Source organism: Gymnoscopelus braueri (genome assembly GCF_963280865.1).
Source record: "Gymnoscopelus braueri genome assembly, chromosome: 5".
Taxonomy (NCBI): Eukaryota; Metazoa; Chordata; class Actinopteri; order Myctophiformes; family Myctophidae; genus Gymnoscopelus; species Gymnoscopelus braueri.
In genome coordinates this window covers 52,105,595-52,118,652 of record NC_137606.1, presented here as the reverse complement: position 1 = coordinate 52,118,652, position 13,058 = coordinate 52,105,595, and the positions used below count along the sequence as shown (strand labels likewise).

General features: G+C 41.0%; 1 protein-coding gene across 1 annotated transcript in view; it reads left to right on the top strand.

Annotated features, from left to right (window-relative positions):
* The window catches only part of LOC308086081 (serine/threonine-protein phosphatase 5-like), a 39,081-nt gene extending 27,289 nt beyond the window's left edge, over window positions 1-11,792 (top strand). Inside the window, exons 8-13 of the mRNA XM_080429450.1 lie at window positions 165-307; window positions 1,026-1,113; window positions 2,770-2,810; window positions 4,494-4,672; window positions 5,712-5,793; window positions 7,287-11,792. Of these exons, the coding sequence (XP_080285576.1) occupies window positions 165-307; window positions 1,026-1,113; window positions 2,770-2,810; window positions 4,494-4,672; window positions 5,712-5,793; window positions 7,287-7,349 (596 nt within the window). The 3' untranslated portion in view covers window positions 7,350-11,792. The remainder of the gene's footprint in view (window positions 1-164; window positions 308-1,025; window positions 1,114-2,769; window positions 2,811-4,493; window positions 4,673-5,711; window positions 5,794-7,286) is intronic.
* The last annotated feature ends 1,266 nt before the right edge of the window (window positions 11,793-13,058 follow it).

Here is a 13,058-nt window from a genome sequence, read left to right as displayed (position 1 = left end):
TTAAGAACCACTGATATAGAAACATAGGTCTTTCAGAAACCTGTTAGGATTTAGAGGACATTTTGTAGATGCGTTCCCAGATTGAATGGATTAATAATTGATTCAATCGATTAAGTCGATTAACCAAAATGTGACTCCCCCCCCCCCCCCCCCCCCCTTTATAGGTAACCACGAAACAGACAACATGAACCAGATGTATGGATTTGAAGGTGAAGTGAAAGCCAAGTACACAGCCCAGATGTTCCAGTTGTTTAGTGAGGTCTTCCAGTGGCTCCCTCTCGCACAGTGTATCAACAGTAAAGTTCTGGTCAGTACACACAAAGAAGACTGAGTGTGTGTCTTAACCCATTCCATTTTAACCAGATTATGTTTTCCCCTGTCTTTTCTCCCCCATTACGGTCCAGTATTATCCTTTTTATCTTGTTGAATATTTTGTTCTTGTTTCACAGTCTTGTGGAACATGTCACACCGACAATTCACTGCTTGTGCCTGTATGATTGAATCACAAATAAGCCCCTCTAGATTCTCTTGAGAATCTTGTTTGGTGACAAAGCAAGTAATTACATTGAACAGACTCATCTGAAAGGTGTGTGTGTGTGTGTGTTGTGTGCGTGCACACGTGTGTTTTCCCATGTTTTTATTTATTTTTATTTTGATCATTTCACTATGCAAAAACAATATGCTCCATTCGCATAAAACAATAATAATAATAAATAAATATGACACAGTTATGACCAAAAAAGGTACAAGCTGAAACTGAAATAGCTTATTTTGCTTACCCTTTCAACACTTACATACATGACAAAATAAGGAAAACAATTTCAGTCTCAAAAAAGTAAAAAACATACAGAAATACAGAAAACGAATACAGAAAAACAGAAACAAAGGATTTTGCTTCATAATCCAAAATATATTTAAATAATATCATGCGTGATCACATGTATTGTTATACATGTAAATACATGATTTTTTAAATTATTATATTAATTTTTTGTTTCACTTTTATTTCATTTTTTGTTTGTCAGGTGATGCACGGGGGACTGTTCAGTGAGGATGGCGTCACATTGGACGATCTCAGGAAGATAGAAAGGAACAGACAGCCTCCGGACTCTGGTAGGGTGGACAACCTCATGGATTAACGTTCTCAGTGCCACCACCGATTTCAGATTTTAGTCTATTTTCAGTTAATAGTTATTTTAAAATTAAAGCGTATTTCAAGTGGTAAAACTAGCAATAGAATACATGTCTAGACGCATCTTTTAAAAACCCTAAATGCCCTAACCCTAAGAGTAAAAGGTTAAAGCCTCAATCTGTAATTTCTTTCAACAGTCCAGCTGTGTGTGGTCTGTGTACAGCCAACCAGTCAACAGCAATGTTAATTGTTTAGGAAACGGAGCACTAGTGTGCGGGCGGCGGGGGGTGGGCTCCTTTCATGCCGTTTCACAGATAAGGGAAATGTTTCCGTCATGAGATTTTATTTAGCTTTATCCCATGCAACCTGAGTGCACCCTCCTGTGACTAGGGATGGAGCTCGTTAATATTTATTGATATTGAGCACCTTATCGATCCTGCTTATTGAGCCGAGCTTTCATCGAGCCCACTATTGATCTTTTTCTACTCATTTGTGGAAAGACGTGAGATGACAAATTCTGAACAGAACCGGTATCTTTTTTTATTGGCCAGTTGTGACTGTGTTTGTGGCTGACCACCATCTAACATATAATGAAGATGACTAAAGTAAAACATATTTTTGCCTATCATTAAGTATTAGTGATAAGTGATAATTGTTAAATGGCTTTATATTATGAATAGTATGCCTACTGTAATAATTACTATAAAATCTCCATGTCTCTTCAGCTCTTTATAAACAAAAAATGCATATTTATTTTTTCTATTCTTTTGTTTTAGCCAAAATATATCACTTGCACTACATTTTACTAGGGTCTTCAAATACAGTACTTTTCTAACAGACAGAAGGCAAGAGACCGTTTTGGAAATAATATTGAAAAAACTGTTAACTGGTTAATGTGTGTACTGTCACTTTAAAAGCGTAATTTGTACTTCATCGTACAACGGTGTCACACACCAAACATAGCCGATCTCCAAGCTCACACCGCGTCTGTTCGCACCACGTTGTGAGCTTGTAGATCTGCCATTTTCGGCAACGATGGACTGAGAAGACAGCGCACATTGAATATGACACTCTAGGCGACTCTAGTCATTCATTCGCAGGGAGATTTTAGAGTTTCCTAAACAGATTATTATCATTTGGATTAGGAAAGTAACAGAGGACGAGTGAAACTTTTGAGCGTTTCACTCGTAACGGCCGTTATTCCACCGCACATGTAAACACAACGACGCAACCACCCGTACAAATGGAACCAAATGGACCCATACGGCCCCCTTAAAGAAGCGATGTATCCAATAGTGAGCCAATAAAATTCCTCGTCCTTGTTTCCCTGGGCAGCGCTGGTTAGCAGGGATCAAATACACTTTTAGACCGACATGTTTGTGCCAGCGTGGGTGATAAGATTTATTTCTTGATCAGCTCTTGTTTTGATTGTTTAGACATGACGTCACGGGCCGCTATACTCGATAACAGGCTCGACAAGTCCAAAAGCTTATTGATACCCGGGTCTCGATCAATTCAGAACCGGGCTGGCCTCGAACTCGATTCCGAGCGCCATCCCTACCTGTGACAGTGACTAAACCCCCAGAGGAACACAACAAACCACCCTTCAACGTTGTCTTCTGTTCCCCTCTCCTCAGGTCCCATGTGTGATCTTCTGTGGTCGGACCCGCAGCCTCAGGTTCGTTCCCTTGTGTTTAGAATAATACAAATCCGCACAGCAGCATTGCTCCGAATAGTGTTTTGTGCAGAGTTTTTATTATTCTAGACCAGGGGTCTTCAACGTTTTCAGGCTAAGGACCCCCTAGCTGAGAGAGAGATTAAGCAGGGACCCCCTCTTTATTGTATAAAATTGTGTTTCAGATTAACTTTTTTTTCCCACTACACCAAACCTCGCGCTCCCAACGCCTCGCGCTGCGAGGCGTTGGGAGTTTTTTGGCTAAAGTTGGCTAAAGTTGGCTAAAGAATTTTTTGGCTAAAGTTCTCCTGGGTTCAAGTGGTTAATGTAAAACATAAAAATCACATCACACAAGGATTTGGTGGCCCCCCTGTAGTAACTCTGAGGACCCCCTAGGGGTCACGGACCCCCTGTTGAAGACCCCTGTCCTAGACTGTTACTCTTTGTCCGGCACCAGCAACTGACTGGATGTGCACGACTTTCACTTTTGAACTAGTTCCCTTGTGTTCCCTCATGTAAAAACAACTCGATCATTCGATTAATCAATAGAATAATCGAATCGAATCGAATAATTAAAAGATAATTAATGCTCAATTCAAACTCCCAGTAACACCCGATGCACAATTGCACGTAGCCTACTTTATTTCACTTTGGGTGCAGTCTGCTTTAAAGAACCTCATTACCGTTGTCAGCCAGTAGGTGTCCTCCTCGACACGCCTGGCATTAGGTTATATTCAGTCACACAGACAGACAGTATATCCTATGGGAGAGGGCTATGATCTGCTGCCATGATGTCACAAACAGCAAATGTGTTGTGAGCTTAGAATTTAGACGCCCCCCAAAATAGGGACACCTATTGAAAGGTTGCATTCCAGTAAAGTGACACAATAACGCATCCAAACTCTCACCGTGCAAGTATTTTGTGAAAGCTTCCAATAGTCATACCCACAATATCATTTCCTCTTTTTCAACTTTTGGTTCCGGTTGATCCTAGAAGCACCACGTCTATGTTTTAACTCAACTTTTATCTCCATTGAGCACCTGGTTGATCTCTCTCTCTCTCTCTCATCAATATTTAGTTATTGGGTTAAAGGTAGGATAAGTGATTTTCTTTGGTTAAAATAAGTGTTAAATAGCTCTATATTCTGATAGTAATCATTGCTATAGAGTGTTTGTTCAGTAAAAGGAGTCTCCTTGTCTCTCCATCTCTTTATAAAACAGAAAATGCATTTTTGTTTCAGTTTAATTTCCAATTTTATCCAATCAGGATAGAGAACTCAATCAGGATATAGATTAAACAAGTGAAATTGGAAGTGATGACACTAAGAAATGAGCAGGCAAAATTGGAACTGGAACACTATAAAAATGAAGCTTAAAAATGGGTACCGTACTTTCTCCTGATTGGCTGAGATTTTGACACCTACCGGAAAATGTATTTTCTGTTTATTAAAGAGCTGGAGAGACGGGGAGACTCACTCTATAGCAATGATTACTATCACAATATAGTGCTTTAACCTTTTAACAAAATACTTTTTGTTTTAACCAAAAAATATCACTTGCCCTACCTTTAAAACAAATGGTGATATTTAATGTTGTCCATATTGGCTTGCCCCACTACCCAGAGTGCTCTCTGTAGTTGTTCATCATCGTTGTCGTTGTTTGTGTATGTCGATTTGTACGACACAGAACGGGCGGTCGATCAGCAAGCGAGGCGTGAGCTGTCAGTTTGGGCCGGACGTCACGGAGCGATTTCTGGAGCAGAACAAGCTGGACTTCATCGTGCGTAGTCACGAGGTGAAGGGTGAGGGCTACGAGGTCACCCACTCAGGGAAGTGCATCACCGTGTTCTCAGCGCCCAACTACTGGTATGTCATTTGTTTTAAATAAGTGTATTATTGCTATTTTTGTATGCATGGATTCAAGTTCTCAGTCGCCACGACTGATTTCCGTCATTTAGATTCCAAAGAAGTCAGCATGTCTTCTATGGCAGTGGTTGTCAACCTCTGTGGGTCTGGAAACCCCCAGGGGGGTCCCCACATGAGTTTGGGGGAGGGGGGTCCCCAGATGACAGTGAGTGAAGTGACAATATTATATAAGAACTTTTAAGGCCTAAAAAATCAAATTAATTAAACGAAAAAAGACCAGTACTGCATCAAAAGTAATCAGCAAACTGTACTTTAAAAACTGGTCAAACATTGGCAGAATTTTCTAATAATAAGAAAGAGGCAAAAATTGTGAAAGTAGCCGATCTACAAGCTCACAACGCCTCATGTTAGGAGGCGTTGTTAGCTTGTAGATCGGCTATTTTCACAATATTTATCTGTGGAACCGAGTCAAACTAAATGTAATGCCTCAACTCCTACGTTCCAAGTGCTTGTCAGGATGGAGGGGTCCCCAGTTCAAATATGATTATTTTGGGGGGTCGCGGCCTGAAAAGGTTGAGAACCCCTGTTCTATGGAAGCATGTTTTGCAGTGAAAATAGCCGATCTACAAGCTCTCAATGCGTCGCAGGTTATTATTTTAAGATTATATGTTCAGAAGCATCTTTCATAAAATCTTAATAGTCTCGGATATTTTATATAAAAGCAAAGGTTAAAGCCTCAATCTGTGATTTCTTCACCTGGTTGGCAGTATGTAGAACAGCAGCAACAATATTACTAAAACATCATCATTTTACATATTGTGTTAATTGTTAAGAAATCAGCGCTAGTGTTGGGGGGCTCCAGTCCTTACACACGCTGTTTCACAAATCGCACATTAGGACATGGCCATACAAAAATGTTCAGTCATGAGATTTTGTTTTGCTTCAATCCATGACTATGGTAATGGTTGTCGTTATTGATGAATTTCTATTTCGAAATCTAATGACTTGACTATGATGGGCGTATTGTGTGTTTCAACAGTGATCAGATGGGAAATAAAGGAGCCTATATTCACCTCAGGGGATCTGACCTCAAGCCAGAGTTTCACCAGTTCACTGCTGTGGTAAGTAGCCAAGCACTATAAAAAACACTTTACCTTTTTTGGCATTGTGTCTTTATTGTTGTTATTTGAAGTCTTGATGTTGTGACCTGCTAGTATCGTTAAAGTGTATTGTATTTTGGTCTGCGTTCTTGCACAATGTTTATGCTCCGAGAGCTCTGCCTCGTAAGGCAACGAGTATAAATGACTGTGATGAACGCCCCTAAACCCACTCCTCCCCTAAACCCACTCCTCCCCATCTTTTTTTCCACAGATCGCTCGAAGCGATTCTTGTATTAGTTTTACTGAGGTTAAGTTTAGGAATAAGGTTAGGGTTAGGCATAGTTTTACTGAGGTTAAGTTTAGGAATAAGGTTAGGGTTAGGCATAGTTTTACTGAGGTTGAGTTTAGGAATAAGGTTAGGGTTAGGCATAGTTTTACTGAGGTTAAGTTTAGGAATAAGGTTAGGGTTAGGCATAGTTTTACTGAGGTTAAGTTTAGGTATAAGGTTAGGTTTAGGCATAGTTTTACTGAGGTTAAGTTTAGGAATAAGGTTAGGGTTAGGCATAGTTTTACTGAGGTTAGGTTCAGGAATAAGGTTAGGGTTGGGCATAGTTTTACTGAGGTTAAGTTTAGGAATAAGGTTAGGGTTAGGCATAGTTTTACTGAGGTTGAGTTTAGGAATAAGGTTAGGGTTGGGCATAGTTTTACTGAGGTTAAGTTTAGGAATAAGGTTAGGGTTAGGCATAGTTTTACTGAGGTTGAGTTTAGGAATAAGGTTAGGGTTAGGCATAGTTTTACTGAGGTTAAGTTTAGGAATAAGGTTAGGGTTGAGCATAGTTTTACTCGGGTTACGTTTAGGAATACCTGGTGGCGACCGTTCCGAGGTCGCCGGATTTGACCCGGGGCGAGCGCTCTTGTATTCACTGTGACTATCTCAACTTACTAAGTGTCTGCACATGTGTGCAGACACTGACCTCGACTAAGTCGACTAGTCGACTGGTTAGTCGCGGGGGGTCCGAGTCGACTGCGTGTCTCTTAGTCGAATCTAGTTTTTTTTAAGGGCCAAAAATGTTTTTAATAGTTCTTTGGCCAAGTCTACACCTGCAGCCACACTTTATTCTTCTTATTCCTCGTCTTTGTATTGGTATTGTTTGTGTTGGAGCGCCTCAGTGCGGCTGCAGAGTTCATGTGCAACCTCTTCCAGAGAGAGATAGAGACACTAGAAACTCTGCTGGAGACACAAAACAAACTGTGTAGACTTGGCCCTTTGAAATAAAATGTATTTTGGCCCTTTTTAAAAAAAATATTAGTCGACTGCCAGTCGACTATTGGCAATTAGTCGCCAATTAGATTCGACTAAACAAATCCTCAGTCGGGGACAGGCCTACTATATACACTGTCTCCTTTTATGTTAACGCATTGCTTTATGGGTTTTTGTACTAGACTAGAATAGAACTTTGACCTTGACTGTGACCTCACCCCCCCCCCCCCCCTCCTCCTCCTTCCTTTTACAGCCTCATCCGAATGTCAAGCCCATGGCGTACGCCAACACGCTAATGCAGATGGGAATGATGTAGAGGGACGAGGTGCTGCGGTGTCACCTGACACCGATGACGACGACCTCCCATCTGACCTGAACCCATCCCCACATCACTCCCTCCAGTGCTCACACACACACACACACACACACACACACACACACACACACACACAAGCTCTTGTTCACACACACATACATACACAAGCTCTTGTTCCGTCTCCTACCCCCCAAAAAACTGCCTCTGCCTAGTGGTGTCAATTCACAAGTACACCATGATGTAGTTCACATGGGAAAGAGATCACTAAAAAGCCTGCAGAATACTCCAAACTATGTTGAACTTCTTTTCCTTTTCCCCCTGCTTTGGCAGGTCTTGCCGGAACGAACAAAGTTCTATGAGGACTAAACGGTTTTATACACGTACTGTACTCGCTGCGGATCCGCTCCCAGTTCTCTCGCTACGGCTTTGCTCTCAGTTCTGTAGCGTTAGACCACGCCCACCGTACACGAAGAGATTTTTAACCACGTGTTTGTGTAGATAAACTTCCAACTAGGGTTGGGATCCTTACGGATTTTAACGATTCCCTCTAAACGGTCCGATTCCTTAACGGTTCTCTTTAACGATTCCTATATATTCCTATATATACACCTCACTGGTTCTTAACCCTTTAAGACCTGAGGCCGCTTCTAAAAAAAATCTAAATCCTAAAAGTTTTTTAGAAAAAAATATAAAAAATAAATGTTCACGTTTTTTCAAAAATAGCAGATCTACAAGCTCGTAGCGCGGCACTCGGTGCCGCGCTATGAGCTTGTATATCTGCTATTTTCAAATAGCCAAAGAAATCTAAAGTGACACAGATGCGTTCCAGGTATTAATGGGTTAAAGTGAGGTAGAGGGACCCTCTGGGTTACTTAAGGGGGTTCTTCAAGGTCTGTAACTCTTGAGAGTGTACAAATGGAACCAAATGGACCCTCACAGGTCCATATGATTCCATGTTACACTCTTTGAGTTATGATGGTCCTTGAAATTAAAACGTTTGAGAACCCCTGTTATTGTAATTGTAATTGTATAGCAGACGTGAAGTCCACAATACCAGCTCTGACGGTGTGATGACACCGGTTCCAGAAACTGTTCCAAAAGTGATGGAACCGATTCCGGTCCCTCAATGTTGGAGCCGGTTCCTCCGTTTCCGGATCCCAACCCTACCTCCCGACGTGCTTTGACATCATTTGTCTCAGAGAGACAGTGGACAAAACGTGTGTGCTGTCACTCTCCAGTAATTCATTACCATGTGGTTGTGTTTGTAGTCCCTCAAAGAGGGATTATATAGGTTTATACCTAAATATAACCCCCACAGACGACCTTTCTTCAAAACTGTCCACGGTACGTTGCTGGCAGATTGCGGAAATAAAACAATATAAATCATGATTGATTGATTGGCGTTTATTTCCGTTGTGGTCCTGTGAGTGCAAATGTGTGTAAACTGATTGACACATGTTTGGGGGGGGTTTGCAGAGACATACAGAAAAATAAACTCAATAATTAATACATACAGTACATACACCATTTCCTACTTACTAGACAACTGAAATAGCTGCTGTTGAGCGGCCAGCTCTTTATTGAAAACTTAAGTTTGCAACAGAGCTAATTCGACGTAATTAAGGCTGCAGGTAACCCATTCAACTTAACTACTGCAGTTGAGTATAAAAACTAGTTATTTCCCATACAGCTTTTGAATCTGCAAGGTACAAAGTCTGTGGAGCTCCCTCAAGGGGAATGAATGCATATATCACTAACATTAGAAAACAAATCGACAAAATATTTGGGTACCGCCTTGTTTACAATCCTCTGGACCATCACGTTGGTATCTCTGCAGTGATGTTTAACTAGTTTGTAAATCTTTGAGGTGCAAGAGCTGCTAAAATGAACTTCGGCAAAGCACCTGTGTTGGTTTTCTGTACAATGACGTAATTTTGTTCATATTGACCTGCCGAGGTTGGAAGAAAAAGTTGGGACTTTGTGTGGAGTATGCTGCAGGCTTTAGACCTACCTACCTGGTCAAGAATTGGATGTGTTATTTTCTGTCCCTCCATATGCTGGGTTCCTGCCGTACCAGAGGCTGCAGTTTCATGACCGTTAAATGCTGTCATTTCTAGGACCCTGCTCTATGCCAGTGACTGACAGACGCGAGCTTGTGCCCACGCCAAGTGTTGGGACGGTCGTGCTGTCAACTCTGCACCCTTTGAGTTGCATACCGTTGGGGTGGGAAGCAGAAAGCAGTCCTCTATTTCGAAATTGCACATAGTACTCGACGAAAGTGAATAAGACATTGAGTCAAGAACTGTTCAAATCTAATTTCGAACTTGCATTATTAAGAGTTGAATAGACTGTATTGGTGGATTCGACTTGGCCGTTAGCTGGTATGGCTGTCGTGAAAAAAAATAGGGTCCTAGAAATGCAATCCTGAAACTACCGTAGGATCGGTACTGCAGCATTCCCATTCTCCTTCGTCTGTTAACCACTTTCAACATGTCGAGAATTCTAAAGAAAATTTCAAAAATAGTGAAAATAACCAATATACAAGCTCACAACATGTTGCGATGCAGGGCGTTGTGAGCTTGCAGGTCGGCTATTTTTGCCATGTGACACCATCATACGACAAAATAATAAAATGGGGCTTAAGCAGTTATAACTGGAAAAAGAAGAAAATCCCACCATTTCCGTTTGGTCCATTTCGCCTGTTCATGAGTTGCATTGTGGGACCTATAAAGATGCAGACATATGCCCCGTTGGAGCTGCTTGGTTTTTAAATATATCACTGTATAAATATACTCAGCAAGTGGGACAACGTAGCTGGTTATGTACCAAAGACCTGTTATGGAATTGATTGTTTTTGTTTTTTGTTTAGTCTTTTTTACAAGGAGCAGCAGCTTGATGCTAAAAGCCTAGACTTGTGTAACACAGCATCTTGACTTGGGGTTGAGAGCAGCATGATCATGTTTATCAGTATTTTTTTTAACAATCATGAACCCTAACGTCCCTATTCTGGGGGGGGTACATTTGGTGAAAATAGCTGATCTCACAACGTGTCGCAATGCAGTGCACTGTGAGCTTGTAGATCAGCTGTTTTTGTGGAGTGTGAAAACAGGAGGGGGGGGGGGGGGTCGGGCCCATGGGATTCCGGTCAACTAAGTGGTTTAGCCCATTAAAACCGGGGAAAGCATCGTGTCATTTTAGATTTTAGCGTTGGCTATTCAAATATAGAAGACATACAAGCTCGCAGCGCGTCACTTTGTGCCGCGCTGCGAGCTTGTACATCTGTTATTTTTGAAAAGTCTTGAAAGTACTGGTTCAGAAGGTATTTGTAGAATCGGCCTCAGGTCTTAATGGGTTAAGTGGTTAATGGGCCCCAACCGGCATGACACAGTTTATGTTGGTGAATTGTTTTATTTTCCAGGATTGCAAAAGATGTATGTACCCCCCCCCCCCCCCACTCACACACACAAAAAGAGCAGAAAAGTATTCAGAAACTTCAAGGCTCCATCCTGATTGCCCTCCTCTACACTCAGTCTGAAAAGTGTTGTTCAACCACTAGCTGTGTTTAGCCGGTTTCAAACATGTAACTGATACATAATGTTTTGCACTCCTGCACTCCTTCTCAATAGAGGAAGGTATTGCTGCTTTCCACAGCTCCCATACCAGTGGTTCTCAAAAGTGGGGTCCGGGGACCCCCAGGGGTCCTTGAGGGAGTTCCAGGGGGTCCCCAGGTAAATGGTAGTCAGGAACCAAATGGACCCTTATGGATCTGTAACTCAGAGAGTGTACAAATGGAACCAAATGGACCCATTTTTGTACACTGACTTAAATTAACATTGATTTTACAATATAAATTGGGGTCCCAGAGATAGAAATGCCAGTTAATGGGGGGGTCTGTAGCCTAATGCTTGTCAAATTGGTGTCCTTGAAATTAAAATGGTTGAGAATCACTGCTAGAGCCATGAAGATCCTCTCTTATGGGGGTCCTTGGCATATTTTTTTCAAATGGGGGTCCGCAGGCTAATTGTCAATTTGGGGGTCCTTGACATGAAAAAGTTTGAGAACCACTGTCCTATACTACCCTGTCTGTTCATTGTGCCACCCATCTGGCAGCTCCCCGCCTCTCCTTCCGCACAATCTACTCTTTCCCCCAGCTAGCTTTGCTGTAAAAGACAAGCGCTGGTAGCAACGCCGGTCTCCACCAGTACATGTTTGACAACCAGTGACTTCTTAGCCCATTTGTGGATTTCTTCACCACCACACGAGATGTCCAAAAAGAAAAAAACAATCCTGTCTCTCTTGAAGCGCACATGGCCCTCAACTTTTTAGATAAGCAAAATACACAAATGTGTATGTATATATATATACTGTATCATTTAAAAAGATTCCGTGTACATGTTTGGAAAAAAAAAAAAGATATTGAATTAAAAAAATGCAGTCCAGTGATTTTAGAAACCGCTTTGTATCTTTATTTCTTGCGCTGATGTGGAATGGTAGCTCGATTTATAACTCAAATAGCCCTTGTAATGATTGCAATGATTGCCTTTGCACTAATATTTGCTACATTATGTCCATGTGAAGTTGACTCCTAAACTTGATAGTTAACCGCATAGTATAATAACATTTAAACACCATTTCTTGAAGTAATTGGTATCCATTTAATACATTACTAGAATTCTAGTACTTACATATATATTTGCCATACAGTGTGTGTATGTCTGAAAACTTCACCAACACCACTTCACCCCCTAGCACTCCTCATTCCTTGTATCTTCTTGATAGATGCTAGTTATTCTATGTAGATGTGTGTTGGTTACTTGTTCACATCATGTTGTTTACATAGACTTACTGTCGTTTGACCACGAATGCTAAGAATCTTATTTGTTTATTTGTTTATTTAAATGGATCCCCATTAGCTGACGCCTTAACGTCAGCTAGTCTTAGTTCCTGGGGTCCAATACATTAAAATACATTAACAAAAACATTCAACATATGTTTTACAAAGAAATACTAAAAAACAACAAAATCTAAATAATACATTTTTTTTACCATGTGTTTTAGGCAGATGCTATTTTTGATATTTACCAACCTCATATCCTAGTGACATTGTAGCACTTAAAGGATTGTTCACCCCAAAATTTACATTTTTTTCTATCGATTAGTGACCCCATGGAGACTTGAATTCATGGGTATCTTTTTGTTTGTCACATTCCTAAGCCAATAATTTGATGACCAGCGGACCGGTAGACAGCAGTTCCGGTAGGTGACACAAAGCAGACTCTTTGTGTCTCCTACCGGCGGAACCGCTGCCGGTCATCAAATGAAGGCCTTAGGAATGTGAGAAAAACAAAAGAATATCCATTAATTCAAGCCTCCATGGGGTGACTAATCGATCAAATTTCTTTTTTTTGGGGTGAACTATCCCTTTAACCCATTAAAACCGAGAACGCATCTGTGTAACCACTTAATCCATATTTTATCCTTTGGCTATTCACAAATAGCAGATATACAAGCTCATAGCGCGGAACCGAGTCCCGTGCTATGAGCTTGTAGATCTGCTATTTTTTAAACATCTTGAACATTTGTGCAAATATTTAAATATATGTATTTTTTGTCCCTGGAACAAAACATTTTGAGATGGTGGTCCGTGGCCAAATACATTTATTTTTTCTAAATCCTAACAGTATGTTGCTGTATCATTGGTGCTCCTAC